General features: G+C 38.3%; 1 protein-coding gene across 50 annotated transcripts in view; it reads right to left on the minus strand.

The window, feature by feature from the left end:
• EPB41L2 (erythrocyte membrane protein band 4.1 like 2) overlaps window positions 1-19,780 on the minus strand; it is a 227,960-nt gene that overhangs the window by 75,701 nt on the left and 132,479 nt on the right. For all 50 annotated transcript variants that reach the window (XR_013416203.1, XR_013416205.1, XR_013416204.1 and 47 more), the window contains one exon: window positions 13,132-13,236. Coding sequence is in view for 38 of the 50 variants with exons in the window: in XM_028847120.2 (XP_028702953.1) it covers window positions 13,132-13,236 (105 nt within the window). In the remaining 12 variants the exon portion in view is untranslated. The remainder of the gene's footprint in view (window positions 1-13,131; window positions 13,237-19,780) is intronic.

A 19,780-nucleotide genomic window follows, 5' to 3' on the forward strand; every position in this document is an offset into this window, starting at 1 on the left:
CACACCCCTTTTCCTTAGAGAAAATGTCTCATGTCAGTCCTTTCTATGTAAAGCTGCTTCACTGCAGAAAAGACTCTTCTTGGAAACGAAGACATCAATGACATGACGCCTTCTCATGAAAACAGTTACAGATGTGGCTAGTCTAAGAGCTTCTATGTGGATGTTAAAGTATTATCCAGCTAAGCTTTTCTACATTTTGACAAGCAGTAAAAACCCACCTGGCAAATTTTTTAAAAGACAGCTTTGTCCATGGACAACCCCCCGGAACATCCTAAAACATTCTCCAGGGAAGGAACCCCGGAAAGTGACAGTTTCAGGCAATTCAAGATCAGGCAAGACACGGATTTTCTTGATGTTTCCCGAACATTAAGGTGTAAGCAACCATGCAAAACTCAAGAGCTGACCTATATCAGTTTTCAATAAAATTTATCTTGGTTTATTTAAAAAAAAAAAGAAAAAAAAAAAAAAAACCAAGGATTTTGCCAATTGCTTAAAGTTACATGGAATCCTAAAACGGGCTTCCATCAGAAGTAAACTAAAATTAAAATGTGGCCTTAGAATATCAAGTATCGTTAAATCACCTTCAAACATGAAATCAGGAGTTAATGAACTCAAGTTTGGGGAAAAAATGTTACACATCTTTATTTTTACTAACTTGTAACTGAAACCTGGCATCACTGTCAATTAGGAACATAGCAGAAAAAAACCTGGTTAATATCAGCAGAACCTCTTTGTCACCTGCAGAAATCAAAAACATTTCCACATCACATTGCAGTAGCTGCAGATCTTAAAAGACCATTTATGTTAGCCAATATTTTGAAGTCACAGTAGCTATTAGATTTGATACTGATGATTAATATATAAATAAAAACACATAATGATATGGTTTGGCTCTGTGTCCCCACCCAAATCTCATCTTGTAGCTCCCATGATTCCATTTGTTGTGGGAGGGGCCTGGTGGGAGATGAGTGAATCATGGGGGTGGATCTTCATGCTGTTCTCATGATAGTGAATGGGTCTCAAGAGATCTGATGGTTTTAAAAACAGGAGTTTCTGTGCACAAGCTCTCTCTCTGCCTGCCGCCATCCATGTAAGATGTGGCTTGCTCCTCCTTGCCTTCTGCCATGATTGTGAGGCCTCCCCAGCCATGTGGAATTGTAAGTCCAATAAATCTCTTTCTTTTGTAAATTGCCCAGCCTCAGGTATATCTTTATCAACAGTGTGAAAATGGACTAATACGCACGCCTATTACTTTGTCTCAAATTTTATATTACTATTTTGGGAATGTTATTTAGTTATTGGCTTTCTTTGTAGCCCTGTGTACTTTATTAAAGTTATAAACTGAAAATACTGTTCTGAGAAGCAGCCTATAGAATTCAGCAGACTGCCAAAGGAATCCAAGGCACAAAAAGAGGTGGGATTTTTTTTCCTGCCTTAAAAGGTTACAGAAATTTTTTTAAGCAGCACAGTGAATAGCTGTACTTATATGTATTTTACACTAAAGTCTTTCTATTAGTTAAATAGAGAATCTCCTTAATCTTACTCTTTATCCGCCACAAATCTGAGGCTGAAAGTCTTGTCTTGCGACATTTCCCCTACAACATTTTCATTACGGGTTCCCAGAAAAAGTGTTAAAGATGATTATCAATTATGCTCTAGGGACAGAAACATCTAGGGAAAAAGAAAAAAAAGCTTAATTGTGAATCCTAATACTGTATTCATATTCATAGAATACCACTGTTAGAAAGAACCTCAGAATATATGGTCCAAATGTCCATATTTGGGGAATGGCCTAACTCTTGCCTCTGTGGCTATGAATATTTGAACACTTCTGGGACCACGAACCACATGGGCTCACTAGGACTCCCCTCCTCCCGTGGCTTTCATGACATTTCAAACTCCTGTAATGCTCTCTGCTACATCAAAAGAACAGTTTAGCCCTACATCAGTGCTTCTTAAACTTTAAAGGTGTATTTGAATCACCTGAACATCCAGCCAAAATAAAATCTATTTCAGCAGGTCTAGGGTGACAGCTGGAGTTCTTCATTTCTAAAAAGATTCTGCGTGGTGTCAACACTGCTGGTCCTTGGACCACTCTTTGAGTAGGATAGCCCTAGAGTTCTTTTTATGTAGAAATCACTTTCTTTTCCTGAAAGCTCAATATAGAGAGACATTTTTCAAGTTCTGCTGGCTTGTCAGCCTTCACTGAGTAAATCTTCTAATTACTGACAGCTTCCTGCAGAAAGCCCTAGCAGGGCACAGTTTCCACATTACCATATCTAAGTGTTCCTTTGAACTCCTCCCCATCACAATAAGTAGCTATACCAAAGAATACCGGGTCTTTTTATTCTACTTGCTAACCACTTTCACCTGACAAGAGATACGCAACCACAGTCATCAACTGGCACCATGCTATTAGTAGTCTGGGTCTGCGGTTGTCCACAGCAGGGTCCCAACCATGCTTGACCTGGATAACAACCCAAAACACAGTCACAAAATCCATCTTCTAGTTAAGACAACGAGTCTTTTCTTGACCAAACTTTAGTCAGGCTCCTCTGAATCCTCTTCCCAATTAGCCTTCAACTTTCAGACTTCTCTGTCCATCTACACACCATCCAACTTTAGCAAGAATCCTGTTAATAAGTTGGTTTAGTGGGAATGCCCCACTCTTCATTACTAACTACCCTTGATATCTGATGGGGTTCCTCATCCTCCACCATCCCCCAAGTGATATCAGATCACCCTCACCTGCCTTCAGCAAGACTCCTGTTAGCTTGGTTTAGCCAGAATTCCCCTAAGTGCCCCCTGATGTTTCCTCTTAGTAGTTTCCCATCTACTGACCCCCACCCTGCTCCTTGACTATAAATTTCCACTTTTCCTTGTTGTATTTGGAGTTGAACCCAATCTCTCTTGCCTACTGCAAAACCCCACTGCAAAGGTCCTTATACCTATTGCAACAGTCCTGAATAAAGTCTGTCTTATCGTTTTAACAAGTGTTAGAAAAACTTTTTCTTTAACAGTTCCTTTCCCCCCAAAAAACATCTATCTCACTCATTTAATTCCCCTTTAAGTTAGACCCTAAGATCCCAGAGTTAGAAGTTTCTTCAAATGCCTCGCCATGCCTTCCTCACTGGCTTTAGAGGATCTCTAATTTGGCCAGGTAAGAGAAATTAACGAATTCCACCCAATTCACAGTGTATTACTAAATGTTAAAAATTCAAAGTAGTTCTGTCTAGAATCTGCATTTTCTCACAGGAATTTATAGTGCTGAAACAGATCCCCTTTGATATACCTTTGCCTAAACTGGGTTTAAAAGAACTCTACCGTAATGCTGGTGTTAGGAGAAAAGTTACAGGCACTGTATCACAGTGAAACATTCACTACACATCTGGGAGAATGTGTGATTATAAAGTTTAACTGGATTGAATGTAGAAATTTATTAAAGAATAGTTTATATATGCAAACACTTTAACATTTGAGTTTTTAGTTCTAGTTTCTGGAAAGAAATGGTCTATTAGATGACTGCTTCAACTAATTTTCATAAAGTTAGCCGTGGATATCAACTACATTTCTAACAAGCTCCTTTCTCAATATAGCGTGCAGCAAAATGACATTATAATGTCATTTTGGGCCAAATGCCAAACTATTAACATCAAAATTTAAGACAGTATTTTTCCCTTTAAAGAGAGTCCAAAACCCTTAACGATGGTTTCATTTAGACATAAATACAAGAACTATATGGACTTGGAATTCCATATTGAACAAACATGCTGCTTGATTCCACATATTTTTAACAACATTTTCCATAGTAAAATTTATATAAGCATTCTCAATAGACATTAAAAAAGCTTTAACACTAACAATGACAGATTTTCATACTCAGAATGAACTAAAAAGGCTTTCACCTCAGTGTCTCAACCATGAGATATAGTACTATATTAAAACCAAACAAATGTGTAGATTTTCTCTCCATGAAAATTTTTTTATACAAATAATTGTGGTTTTCACCCACCTTTACTTTCTAATGGGTTGAAACAAATATCAAAATTTCCCGTAAGTACAGATAATATTCAGCATGAAAAAGAAAGATCCTTACATCATTATATTCTGCTGTTAGAACTGCATGGGCTTTAAACAAAGTAGGACTGATTGAGCTGAGTTAGTATAATAGTAATAAATTTCTATGGGAAAAAAATAGGATACCATACAAATCTATACTGGAAGAATAAGAGTTGTTTTGCCTAGATGTCTTGAGGACTGGATTTTGTCTACATAGCAGAAATTTTTAAAAATTACACAATACAAAAGTAATAGCAAATTAGATTATATATAAATAATTAAATATATTGCTAATTATATTTAAGTATTCACTCCTGAAAAGTGAATGTCTCAGAAAGACACCTCATTCTTTTTTTAATTAATATATTTATTATTATTATATTATTATTATTATACTTTAAGTTCTAAGGTACATGTGCATAATGTGCACGTTTGTTACATATGTATATTTGTGCCATGTTGGTGTGCTGCACCCATCAACTCGTCATTTACATCAGGTATAACTCCCAGTGCAATCCCTCCCCTCTCCCCCCTCCCCATGGTAGGCCCCAGTGTGTGATGTTCCCCTTCCCGAGTCCAAGTGATCTCATTGTTCAGTTCTCACCAATGAGTGAGAACATGCGGTGTTTCGTTTTCTGTTCTTGCGATAGTTTGCTGAGAATGATGGTTTCCAGCTGCATCCATGTCCCTACAAAGGACACAAACTCATCCTTTTTTATGGCTGCATAGTATTTCATGGTGTATATGTGCCACATTTTCTTAATCCAGTCTGTCACTGATGGACATTTGGGTTGGTTCCAAGTCTTTGCTATTGTGAATAGTGCCACAATAAACATACGTGTGCATGGGACACCTCATTCTTAAGTTCCCAAAGTTTTTGAGTTAAAGCCTATATACAAAGCATATATCTAATTTTATATGTTCATCTTACCTTTCATAAGAGAAACTACCATGTACAATAAGGAATTAGGAATTCCTTAATTACCATTAGTGTCTTTCTGTTAATAAGAATGCTACAGTAGACCCAACCAAATTTACCTTTATCTTTTCTCTTCCTTAATGACCTTAATCTCTCCTTGACTTTAGCCATTCCCTTTCAAGGTCACACCCTGGGTCTTGTCATCATCACATAGCTCTTCACTTCATTAGACTCCATCAACCCATTCTCAGATGCAGTCATTTCCTCTCCTTCTAATTTTCTACCCATGTATCCCCACTGTACCTACTCTTCAACATCTTTGAACATTCATCCTTTGCCCCAGCCATGTTCTCCCAGTGTATCAGCCTATTACAGCTTCAGTAATTTTCTTTCCTGTGACCCTGTGAATAATCAGCTTAATTACATCTCATCAGCAACTCCAGATTTCACAATCCGTCATCCTCTTACTATTGCCTCCATGAACACAGTCAACTGAGAACTCTGCTAATACTCCCATTTCTCAACTATGATACTCAGGTTGCTAATGGCAATTAGAGAAAAACACACACAAATATATTCTGCTGCCATCCCAACTGTATGACCCCCCAATCTCAGAAGAACTGTTAACAGCAATGCACTTACTAATTCTTGGTTGGCTCCTTCTCTTGTCCCACTGCTACCCTAGTCACTCTTAAGCAAATGCTTTTACCTTCTATTTCACAGAGATTTGAGGCTGCACTTTGCTCAACTAAGATTTTTTTTTTTTTTAACAACTGCACCACCTCTTATTCTGTTTCTTGCAGACTCAGGATGACATAACATCTTTATTCAAGACTAATCCTTTTCATGACTGTCGTCATCATAGTCACTCTCTTCTCTCTTCAACCATACACTTTTCTTGGGTTTTCTCATAGCTAAAGTCAAAGTTATTTCCATCAAAGTAAATCTGCCAACCCCAAAACTCTCAGTAAACTCTCTCCACGGTGCAATATGATAGCCACTGGTCACACGAGGCTATTTAAATTTAAATTAGTTACAGTAAATAAAATTTAAGTCTATTTCTTCAGACACATTAGCCTTCTTTCAAGTGCTCAATAGCCATATGCAGCTAATGGCTGCCATGCTGGACAGTATAGGTATCAAACATTTCATCATCATGAAAACTTGTGGAGTTTCAAGTTGTCCAACGGGCTGGAGGATGTGGCAGTTCCTCATCCTCCCCCAGTGTATCAGCCTATTGGATCTTGTATCTCATGCTGAGGAATCTAGATTTTAAGTAGGAAGTAACACGGTCAGATGTGAGTATCAGAAAGAACCTGTTTATGGTGTGGAGCAAGATTCTTGTTGGATGTGTCTTGTTAAAACACATCCATTTTTTTAACAACATTTTCCATAGTAAAATTTATATAAGCACTCTCAATAGAAATTAAAAAAGCTTTAACACTAACAATGATAGATTTTCATACTCAGAATGAACTAAAAAGGCTTTCACCTCAGTGTCTCAACTATGAGATACAGTTCGATATTAAAACCAAACAAATGTGTAGATTTTCTCTCCATGAAAATTTTTGTGATCCATTCTTGTTAAAAAAAAAAAAAAAATCCTGAAACTGCTGCTCCTCCTCCAAGGTCCCTGTGTAAAAGTCTCCATCAAGCTCCCCAGCTCCCCAATCCTGAAACCTAGGACTTTTCCCCAACTCTCCCCTCGCTGCCATAGCTAAGAGGTGGCAGTCACAAAGTCCTGCATGACAAGACCCAGTGTGTGGCCTTGAAAGGGAATGGCTAAGGTCAAGGAGAGATTAAGGTCATTAAGGAAGAAAAAAGATAAAGATACATTTGGTTGGGTCTACATTGCATTCTTACTAACAGAAAGACACTAATGATAAATAAGGAATTCCTAATTCCTTATTATACATGGTAGTGTCTCTTATGAAAGGTAAGATGAACATATAAAATTAGACACATGTTTTGTATATAGGCTTTAACTAAAAAGACTTGGACACTGCAGGTCTATATCCTCTAGTATCATTCTCCCAACTGTTCTTTTCTCCACGGCCAAACGCTTCTTTAAACAACAGTTTACACTCACTCTCAAATTTCTTTTTTTTTTCTTTTTAGGCAGGGTCTTGCTCTGTCACCTAGGCCAAAGTGTAGTGGTGCAATCACAGCTCATTGCTGCCCTGACCTACTGGGCTCAAGTGATCTTCCCACCTCAGCACCCCTCTCTCCTCCACCGAATAGCTGGGACTAAAGGTATGTGCCACGCTGCCTGGCTAGTTTTTTAATTTTTTGTAGAGACAAAGTCTCATTATGTTGCCCAGGCTGGTCTCAAATTCCTGGGCTCAAGTGATCCTCCCGCCTGGGCTTCCTAAAGTGCTGGGATTACAGGTATGATCCACCACACCTGGCCTCTCAAATTCTTTACTGCTAACTTTCTTCATGCTTCACCTACTCCCTGATCCCCAATCATCTAGCTAACAGCTTACGAATATGTCCAACTTGGCAAAATAAAAATTAAATTCCATCTCCGCTCCCTAGCATACCTCAAACTGCGGCTCCTCCTCTAAGGTCCCTGTATAAAAGTCTCCATCAAGCTCCCCAGCTCCCCAACCCTGAAACCTAGGACTTTTCCCCAACTCTCCCCTCACTGCCATAGCTAAGAGGTGGCAGTCACAAAGTCCTGCGGACATTACCTACACTGAATCTCTGTCCTTTCCTCTTCACTCCTAGTACCACTGCTTTGGTTTTCATCACCTCGAGACTACTGCAACTGTCTCCTGACCTTCCTGCCTCTGGTCTCAGTCCCCTATCATCTCGCTCCACACTATGAACGGGTTCTTTCTGATACTAAAATCTGACTCTGTTGCTTCCTACTTAAAATCTAGATTCCTCAGCATGAGATACAAGATCCAAAGAATGATCTTCACTTATTTTTCCAGCTGCTTTCCCATAAACTCCATTAGCACTCCCCACAAAGTCACCCCAAATTAACCCATGGTCTAAGTTAAAACAGTGTGCTCATGAGAAAACACAGCTGCAACACGAGTCCCTACCTCCCCCTGCCAGCATGCCTACCCCTCACTGGTCTTTCCTATTCAGAGAGGCTGGAACTGCCACATCCTCCAGCCCTTTGGACAACTTGAAACTCCACACCCACATCATGATCATTCATGCTGGAACGATTACTTTTCTTCTGTGCAAAACGTCCCTTCCCTGCCCACATCCAGAATACTGGCCGTAATTCTCAATAGCTATAATAGAATGTCAACACTAAACTGCTCATATGATTTCCAAAATTTACAGATTTGCTTTAATACAACAATATAAAATATTCATATCACAGGCCCTTGTCAGGTAGTAAAACTTGAAAGTGTCTCTCCTATCTAGTCCCTAATAAATATCCAGCTGGTATTTAGGACAGGGTATATTAAGCTCTATCACCGAATTGAATTAGATTACTGGAAAGCTATATACTTGAAAATATCAGCCTGACCAAAGGTTAATCTGTTTTCTGGCCCCAATTATCTTAGGAATAGGACATATCCCTGCTGGTAGCACAGCCCATAACATCCTTCAACATCCTATATGTAAATTAAATAGTAATGGCACTATTTTTTAACTGGGAAGGGAGGAATCAAGACATACCCAATGAACGTGCATTTCTATGTGTGTGTGCATGTGCGTGAATTCACGCATGTGTGTTTACGGACAATGGAGGAAGAAGAGAGATAAATAAGATTCCTAATTGAAAATCTGTCTTCCAGGTGATTCTACCACAAAGGAAGAAGTCTCTTTTGAGCAGCACTGGCATGGACCATCACAGAATCACCATCAGTAAGTCAGCTCATGCCCTTAAATTTGTTGACAATATAATAGAAACATCAACTGTGAAACTCATCCCAGGAACTCAGCTCACAATGTCCTTCAACACCCTATGTGTAAAGTCTTGCAAGGTAGCTTTCAGGATTTCAGAACATGAAAAATTCCTCTGAGGCAAGATGGTATTCTTCTACTTTCCAGTTATGATAGCTATGAAAAATTGTGCCCATTTTTACCTTGACTGACAGAAGGTTTACAACTGTTGACATTTTCCCTAAAATCTAAAATGTATCTTTTTCTTCTGAGTTTTTTGCCTGAATTTGAATCTTATCGCCAACACTTATTGGCTAGGTGACCTTGGCTGACTTTTTAAACTTCCTCTGTGCCTCAAATCTCTGCATCTATAAAGTGTAGTTAATAACACCTGCCTCTTAGGGTCATTCTGAGAACTATATGAGATAACACAGGTAAGGTGCCTGCTGCCTAGTGAGAATACCAGAATGATTAGCTGTTAACAGCCATTTCTGTTTTATTTGGAATATTTGTATGGTAAAAGCCACCTCTGATTTTTTTAAAAACAGGTAAGTTACAAAGAAGTACTTCTGGTTACAAGCCTCCACACAAATAAGATATTCACATCAGAAAATGAAACTACCCCACGCACCCTGCACTGCTAAGACAGATTATACCTAGAGTGGAGTATTTGTTCCACGCAATCTGCCATTCTTTAAGACACATCCAAAACTAAATTCATTTATTTACTTGTTCTCTCCATAAGTAATTGAACCTAAAACTCAATATGTCAGAAACTACGCTCATGATATCCCCTACCAACCCCCAATCGAGTCCTCCTTCCCTTCTTACTGAACAGCTCCAACCATCCTGAAACCCAGGCCTTAATTCTTGATATCTGTCATTCTTCATGTCCAATTATTCATCAGATTGAGTCTGCCTCCTTCCTCACTCTCTCTTCAATCGTTCGCTTTTCGATTTCCACTGCCACAACCTTACTCAAGGCTACTTTTGTGCTTTGGGTGCACAGCCCTACTCAAGTCCCCTCTCATCCCATTCCAACCATCAACCAAAGTGACCTTTCTAAAGACAAAACTGGTCGTCTCACATCCTTGCTTCAGCCTATCAACAGTTTGCCATTTTTCTTAGCAAAAAGGAAATGTCCCAAACCTTAACATATAGGCTTAATGGGCCCTGCATGATCTGAGCCTCATTAATACCCAGCCTTTCCCCTAGCCTAATCTCATTCTCCCCTTACTAACCCACACCAGGCTTCTTTCCAGTTTTTAACCAGACAGCTGCACCAGTCTCAGGGCCTCATGTATGTGCTTCCCATATCCCATTGCCCAGCCAAAGTCCACTCACACATGAGGTTTCTGCTTAAGCAGAGTCTTCCTGTTAGCACCATGACTTTCTCCTGCAGAGTAGTAATCAACATTCACTAACTGCAGAATTAGCTTTTCCACTCTGCCTCTTCAACTAAAACATAAGCAGGGACACCTCTGAGGGCAGGGTCTAGGTTCTCACTGTTTACAGTTAGAGCCTCAGCAGTGAGCACGCTGGTTTATACACAGGTAGTGGGATTATTTTTAATTGTGTAAAAAACACATAACATAAAACTTGCAATTTTAACCATTTATTAATGTACAGTTGAGTAGTGTAAACCATACTCTCATTGTTCAACAGATCTCTAGAACTTTTACATCTTGCAAAACTGAAACTCTACCCATTAAACAATTCCCCAACTCCCCCTCCCCCAGCCCCTAGCAACCACCATTCTACTCTCTGTTTCCATGAGTCTGACTACTTTAGATACCTCATATAAGTGGAATGCTATAGTGCTTGTCTTTTAGTGACTTCCTTAATTCACTTAACATGGTGTCCTCTAGGTTAATCCATGATATAACATGTGACAGGATTTCCTTCTTTCTCAGGGCTGAGTATGTATTGATATGTACATAAACATTCCATTGTATGTATACACCACATTTTCTTTATTCACCCATTAATGTTGCTTCCATCTCTTGGCTATTATGAATAATGCTGCAATAAACATGGGTAAACAAACATCTCTTCAAGATCTTGCTTTCAATTATTTTGTATATATACTCAGAAGTGGGATTGTTAGATCATGTAGTAGTTCTTTTTTTTTTTTTTGAGATGGAGTTTCGCTCTTGTTGCCCAGACTGGAGTGCACTGCCGCGATTTCAGCTCACTGCAACCTCTACCTCCCGGGTTCAAGTGATTCTCCTGCCTCAGCAACCCAAGTAGCTGGGACTACAGGCGTGTGCCACCATGCCCAACTAATTTTTGTATTTTTAATAGTAGAGACGGGGTTTCACCTTGTTGGCCAGGCTGATCTCGAACTCCCGACCTCGTGATCTGTCCGCCTCAGTCTCCCAAAGTGCGGGGATTACAGGTGTGAGCCATCGTGCCCAGCCAGTAGTTCTATTTTTAATTTTCTGTGGAACTTCCACACTGTTTTCCAGAGTGGTTGTACCAGTTTACCTTCCTAACCATAGCACACAGCATCTCCAGTCTCTCCACATCCTTGCCAACACTTGCTATTTTCTATTTTCATGAGAGCGGACATCCTTATAGGTGTGATATGACACACAGGTAATAGATAGCAGCTAACGTCTACATATACAGAGACTATACAGATAAGTAAGGCATGGCATCTACCCTCGAGGAATTCATAGAATGGGGAGAAAGAGTAACAAACAAGGTGTGTATAATGTATACATGACAGACAAAGGGAATTGCCAACTCCCACATCCAGCAGGCAGTTAAGTAGATGAGTCTGAGATTCAGTGAAAGCTACGAAGTAGACACATAAATTGAGAGTTGTCAAAATAAAAAAAATAGTATATCCTACTATCTAAATACTACTCTTTCTTATGCAAAACTAGTATTTCAAAAATATCAGGTTTCTTTTCTTTTCCTTTTCTTCTTTTGAGACGGAGTCTCGCTGTGTCGCCCAGGCTGGAGTGCAGTGGCGTGATCTCGGCTCACTGCAACCTCTGCCTCCTGGGTTCAAGCGATTCTCCTGCCTCAGCCTCCCGAGTACCTGGGATTACAAGCGGCCACCACCATGCCCAGCTAATTTTTGTATTTTTAGTAGAGACGGGGTTTCACCATGTTAGCCAGGCTGGTCTTGAACTCCTGGCCTCAAGTGATCCGCCGGCCTCGGCCTCCCAAAGTGCTGGGATTATAGGCATAAGCCACCACGCTCAGCCCAGATTTCTTAATGTAGTATATCCTATGCCTACTAATAGAACATGTGATTCCACATATTGTACAACATACTCAATTGTCCCTCTACTTTACAAAGATTATATTACATGCTCCTATGAATCTACCAGTATGTAATCTCAAAAAAAGTAGGTAATCCTAGCCAAATTCCCACCACTTTCTCTTTTGCAGCTTTTAGGAAACATTATCAAGACCACCTTATAATTTATAGTCTAAAAAACCTAATTTATTTAGTCAAATGTGCTATTATGTCTGAGAACAGTACTCTAAACAGAGTTCTATTAAGAATACTCATGTACTATTCAGCAGGCACGCATGCAATTTAATTGTCTTTAGTCTAAACATGGAATTAAACCACAAATTAGATATCAAGTATTTAAAGCTAAGCAAGTTGAGAAAACTTAAAGTATATATAATTATCACTCTTACTATCCTATATTTCATTAGTAGGACATGTAAATACTAACAATGATAGCAACGTAGGCAAATAAAATTCACACTTCTGTTCTTCTGTTGATTGCTCTGTTCTCCTGACTGTGATCTGAATGTTAGATCACGGGGAGTAATCCCTTTCACTGTGACCAAGTGTTCTTGGTATCCTCAGACAGAATCGTTCCAATGCGCTGCCTTCCCTGTCTTTTGGGTATGCTTTAATATCTAGCATACAGGTGACTGCACAATATGAGCTGCTGTGGCCAGCTTCTTTACTTAGTACCAAAAGGCGAGATTCAGTGATTGAGAACCAAAAGTGATTAATACCATTTAGTCTGTGTTCTCTTTATGCCAGAACATCAATTTTCCACTGATGACATTCTATTCTGTCTGCGCATGATGGCAGTGCAAAGCACATACACACGTGCACGCACATGCACAAATACACACACACCAAAAAGCTACAGGTGGTTTCTCTCTACACAAGATAAGTTTTTCAGTTTTTACCAAATTTCACAGTGAAATCATAATAAACACCTAAGTTATTTTAAAGCTAAATTTTAAACTGAGATAAACTGGTTAATAAAAAATACATTATGTTCTAAAAAGAGACAAATAAATTTGAAATCACTTACTTTCTGCTCAGGGCTTTCCTGGAACAAAAGTCCAAAGTAGTCCTTCTCCAAGAGATTGAGGTGTTCACACACTTTGTCAAATAACACTTGTCCCTTAGCACGTTTCTGGAGAAAAAATAACAACTTTACCTTTCAAGTACTAAAGATTCCAAGACTGCTATAAATATAAGACATCATATCAGATACATGATTTATTATAAATTAACATGAAATATTTGTTTTCTCATTTTTTAACAATATAAAAATGATTAAATTTTTAACTTCACCCCTCCCACCCTGCACACACAGACAAAGCATAAAATGTGAAACAAAAGCATAAGCAAGCACCGTCTGCTTTACTGCTACTCGATATGGATATAAAAAGGACTAAAAAGGCAAAATGTTAGCTGTTCATTTTCTTATTTTAAAAATGTTCAAACTGCTTCCATCAATTCCTCAAGGTGGCTCATATCTACAAAGTATACTACTCCCCAGGAAAATCATTTAGCCCTATTATTCAGTAGATCCTAACATAATTTATCCTATCAGCACTTCGGTTTAATGTTTGAGTTTTTGTTCCATGATATGTGTAGAATAGAATTACTTTTTCTGTACGAGCTATGCTCCTATTTACAATTTCCTAGAGAACGATAGGGTGTTCGCTCCTTAGGATAAATTCTAAAAATACAAGATAATGGAAGTGGGACAAGAAATCAACTGCCTCTAAGGACTTAACATATTTTTACCTCGAATATATATATATACACATATATTTTAATTTAAGAAGCTGCTATGAACAGAGATGTAAGAGCCTTTGACAGGCATAGAAGAAAAGCTCATTGTCTAATCAATGGCAAAACATAAGCAGAGTGGTGACTCATTTCCAATTAAGATGCACACCCCTGGAACAACCCAACTGTGAGGTCAGGTCAGACACACGCCTCCTCCCCAGATGCACTGATAAAAGCCACCAATGGACTGCTAGTGAAAAAGAAAAAGCCATCAGACTTTTCCATCCTCTAAACAAATGCCCTCTCACTATCAAAATGTGTACTAGTTCACCCAGTGTGTGAAAATTAATGTTCCCCACATATATATCTTGAGGAGGAGAATCTGGTACTTTTGTTATTAAGCCTCTTATGGTAACATTTCTGAAAAGAATAGAATTGCATCAAATTGTAAAGGGAAGAAGGAGAATGCCACACAGATTACATTATTTCAACATAATAAGCAGTGTAAGGCCAGGCGTGGTAGCTCACGCCTGTAATCCCAGCACTTTGGGAGGCTGAGGCAGGCATATTACTTGAGCTCAGGAGTTTGAGATCAGCCTGGGCAACATGGTGAACCTTCATCTCTACAAAAAATACAAACATTAGCCAGGTGTGGTGGCTTGTGCTTGTAGTCTCAGCTACTCAGGAGGCTAGGGTGGAAGGATTGCTTAAGCCTGGGAGGCTGAGGCTGCAGTGAGCTGTGTTCACGCCACTGCAATCCAGGCTTGGTGACAGTGAGACCCTGTCTCAATGAATAAATACATAAATAATAAAAAATTTAAAAATAAAGCAATGTGCCATATACATATTACAGGTTCACAATCAGGATTTAATAGTCAATTAAATTACTGAGCATGTTTAAGATGGATATGTGCTTGTTTGTCTATATATTAAAAGTATATACAAATACAGTGTAGAGAATAAGAGGATTGGGCTCTGTATGTCAAACACCAAAGTTCTAAATACACTTTCACTACCTACAAGCTATGTGGCAAGACACTTAATGTCTGCTTACCTTAATCTGCACATCTGTGAAATGGGGATAACAGGTAGCAGATACTACAGGAGGTGTGGTGAGTACTAAAAGAGTTTCAGTACATAACAGTTGGTTATCATGTTATTTGAAATTAGGGTAAAAAGGATATTTAAGACAACTGATGTCTACAACGATACACTTTGGTTCAAGGAGAAAACACATTGCAATTCCAATACTAGCTTTAAGTCAATTCTTATTAATAATTCACACGTTCTCATTGGTTTCCATTTCAAAAACAGGAACATGCCCTCATGCACAGAATTTCCGTACAAGAATAAGAGGAAAAAACACCCACACAGCTCACCACTACAATTTGGTGTTGGTATGCAGTACGTGAGGTATCAGCATGATGGCTGGACCAGTTCCTCTATCGGACCTAGTTCCTCTATCATTCAACATTTTGTAAGCATTTACTATTACTGAACCAGTGTGACAATAGAAAACCACTTAGTCTCTTTGTCTGTAAAATGAGGATAATAACTACCTCAGAGCTCACATGACAATAAAATTAACCCAGTGAGATGGAATACGCCTCAACCAACCATAGCAGTACTCTACTGTCAACTATTCCTTCACTAGTCCACATCTAACAAACACCAAAATGTTTTTGGATGCTAAGCCTGCTTCTCTACTATTCTTTCCTTCTGTCTCCAGGAAACAGATATTCTCAATGCTTCATGAGATCCTGACTGCACATACACGTTACTTAAGCTTCCATCTGCCTCTCCACCCTCAATGAACTCAAAATCTGGAAGAAAAAGCAAAAATGCAACAACACCAGGAAGCACATGTTGAGAGAGTGATGTACAAAGTGCAATTGGAACACCAGGAATGAAATGAGTAAATGTGACTAACAGAAATCACAGCTTCACCAAGAATATGATATTTGAAGTGAATCTTCGAGGAGGAAATGATTTTTTGAGGTAGAGAAAACAGATATTCAAAATAACTTACTTTTTACTTTGGATGTATGTTTATAGAGCTTACTTTTTACTTTGGATGTTTCCAGAGACTGAGTCAATTTCTGTTCAAAAGACACTGGAGGATACAGTAAAATGAAAAAAAGGAAGCCATCTAGAATAAACAAGCCATGCGATATGACTGCTGGTTACCCTGTCTGACTCTCAGATGACTGTGAGGGCTTGCCAAGCTAATACTCAATCTATATTGACCCATATGTGTCAGTTCCTATATTAAGATACCGGGGAATCAATGATGAGCACGACAAACATGGTCTTAGGAAATTTATATGCAACTGGCAGAGAAACAGAATGAACGGGAAGCCAAAAATAAAGCATTATGTATCTACCAATTTGGACATAATTAGGTACTTGGCCAAACTGGCTCAAAGAAAAGTGACCAGTGGCCTACGAGATAGCCTGATACCAGAGCTCTGCACAATGACAATGTTTTGCTCTGGGGATAAGGAATAGCAGATACAATCATGACTTCCCTCAGGCAGATTAAATATAAGACACACACACACACACAGGGTCATAAAGTGGTGTAAACACAGTAGGAAAGACAGCGAGAAGGGCAATTAGCAGAAGCCAAGAGTATCAGGAGGCCAACGTATATTTGCCAAAGTTATTTTCCACTGGTCCCACTTGTCCCATGAGTTATATACATCCCTCATTCCCAAAAAGAGCAGCAGAGTGGGACAAGAAAAAATCTGCCTGTTGCATATGATTACTGAGCATCAAAACACCTATTTGTATAACAGACACCCTGAGGAGTTCTGCAATGCAAAAACCCTGTTTCCCATTATTTCTTTCACTTGGGAAACCTGATGTTTCCCAAAACCATTTAGCAAAAGAGCCCGCTATTTTTTAATACATTTACTAATGTATTCTACAACAGAATTACTGTTTTAATGACCACACCTCAAGAAATGAGGTAGGAAAGAATTACAGGTTGAGCATCCCAAATCCAAAAACCAAAAATACGAAATACTCCAAAATCCGAAATTTTTTCAACGCCAACATTATGCTCAAAGAAAATGCTCATTGGAGCGTTTCAGATTTCCAATTTCTTGATTTGGAGTGTTCGAGTATTACAAAATCTGAAAAAAACTTGAAATACAAAACATTTCTGGTCCCAAGCATTTCAGATAAAAGATACTCAACCTGTACCACCATCTGACTCTAACGCAGATGTAGACACTGGTACTCATATCTGTTTGATTCAAAAATGCCAAAAGAGAATCCAGTTTAAACTGGTCCAAGATTAGATGTGCCCAGCTGCCTGGGAGAAGCAAGAAATTCTCATAAACAAAAATCTCAAAAAACATACATTAAAAATCACAAAACCACAAGGAAACCAGACACCATTATTGAGAGACACAGTATCAGAATCAGATTTTCAGAGACTGCACATAATAGAATTATCAGGTACAAAACACAAAATATATATGTTTTATGTGTTTGTAAGAAATATTTTAAAATATGACTAAGGAAAAAGTGACTATGGAAAAGCAGTTTTTGAAAATAATCAAATAAAACACCTAGAAATGAAAACGATATGTAACTAAATTACAATCCAAATGGACAGGATATGACAAAGCTGAAGAGAAAACCAGTGAACTGGAAGACAGATCTGAAAAAAACTGTCCAGAATGTGGCTGAAAAAGACAAAGGGAAGGACAATATGAAAGAACTTCACAGACATGGAGAACAGAATGAGGGGTCTACAAATATCTCATCAGAATCCTAGATGGAGACGAGAGAGAATAAGGGAAAGGCAATATTAAAAGAAACAATGCTATAAAACTTCAAATTAAGAAAGCTCAATAAATCCCTAGCAAAATTAATAAAATTTATTAATCCACAATGATTTTATTCTACTAATTTATTATTTATACTCAACACATAAATGGTTCTAACATGCATTTTTTTAAATAGCTATAATAAAGTCATCAAGACAAGAGGGAATGAAACATAAACTAGGGAATAAAAAGAAGGACTGAGAAGGAAAATTGTAACAAAAAAACACAGAAAAGTCACTTCTAAGAAACCTAAAACATGTGCTTTGAAGGCTTATTCAAAAACGCAAACAAAATAAGTAGCACATTTCTTCTTATATTCTAAAAAGCATCAGATTATCAGGTGACACACATTAAATGCTACATATGAATGTTCCAAGTTACAACATTTATAGCACTAATGTGCAATCAAACTCGATTGGATCGGCTCAGACAGCAACATCATCTAGTTAGTGGCTCACAACTTTGTCTTGACATTGTTCACAACACACTCCATAAATAGTAATTCCCTTTGGGATGGGGGTGAAGAACCAAGGTACAATGCATAATGGTAGCATATAAAAATGTACGGGGGCATGTAAGTTGAAATTGTTCCTCAAAATAGTTCTTCCTTCCCCCCCAGATTCTGGTATGTTCCATCTTTCTTGAGAATCACCAATTCTTAACAATATGGAAGAAAAGTACTGCAGTATAATCACAGTGTCCTGAGCTTGACCCCCAGCCTTACTCTTAACAGCTCTGTAACCACGGCAAGTTACGTAACTTCTCTGTGCCTCAGTTTCCTCTCTGTAAAAGTACCCACCTTATAATGGTGATGAGAGAATTAAATGAAGTATGTTTAAAGTGATCAATAAAATGTTTGGCTTATTACATGGATTCATTAAAGCCAGCTGAAATTACAAGATCTTTTTGAGCTGCTCTAAAATAATAATTGATTTTAAATATGATTTTAAAGTTTTCCATTATTTAAGCAAACTTCCTTATTTCACAAATAAGAAAAATAAGGTTATAGAGAGTTTATCTAATTTTTCAGTCTGATTTTCTGAATTTCAGTTAAAATAATTAAATTATTATGTGTGCTATTAATATACACTAATATTCCACACTTCTATCCAGGAAAGTAATTTTCTCCCATTAACATTGCTTTTTTTTTTTTAAATAAACAATAACTTGAATTCTACTGTATAAAAGGACTACAAATATACATTTGTTAACCAAGCAATACACATAATTTTGCTTCATAACTTGCACCTAAGATACCAGTACACATAGTTGCTTCTTTAGTTGTCACAGCAATTTTGAGGTATTGCCCCAGATAAAGAGAACCACTTACTGACTTATCAAGACATATTCTAATTTTTTCCCCTGATTTATTTACAAATGTCAAAACTACTTCTACTTGTATATAAATCTCTAAATTATCCTTCCCTATGAAGCCTGTTCCAATCTCCCAATATTGCATCATTCTCCTTCAAGAGCATTATTTCACATCTATGGCACTTATTCTTCCACTGTACTCCTTTTGATACTTATTACTTTCAGACATTGAGTTCTTGAAGAAAGAGGACATCTTACTTCAATGCCTCCTACTGAGTAATTACCTGACTAATAGGCCAAAAGATATCTGCTGGTGGAATGGTTCAATGCCATAAGCCCAGTCAAAAAGTTGGCAGGGTTGAGTCTAGAATTCAGGCCTTCTGGTTTCTTACACAATCTTCCTTATCTAGCTCATGGACTACCAACCCGTAATGTTCAAGGACCTAAACCAAACACACGCTGCTAACTAGTTTCTGGGAAAAGACCAGCGTAGACCAACACTTCATTTTCACAATTCTACATTGTGCTTATACTCTTCCTTAGTAAACTGGGGCATTTCCAAATACGTTTTGGGAACTAGAGGAATGACATGAGCAAAAAAGCCAATCTGCCCCTTCCTCTCAAGAGTAGGCCATACCTCATCTTTATGCAGAAGGGACAGGGGGTTTCCTAGTCTTGCACATTCCTTCACTAAGACATCACTTTCGCTGTCATTTCTTCTTGCTATCTAAAGCATGCCTTCGCTGTGTTTCTGTTCTCACAGTAGAATCTTCATAAAGTACAAGC

Source organism: Macaca mulatta, chromosome 4 (genome assembly GCF_049350105.2).
Source record: "Macaca mulatta isolate MMU2019108-1 chromosome 4, T2T-MMU8v2.0, whole genome shotgun sequence".
Lineage (NCBI taxonomy): Eukaryota > Metazoa > Chordata > Mammalia > Primates > Cercopithecidae > Macaca > Macaca mulatta.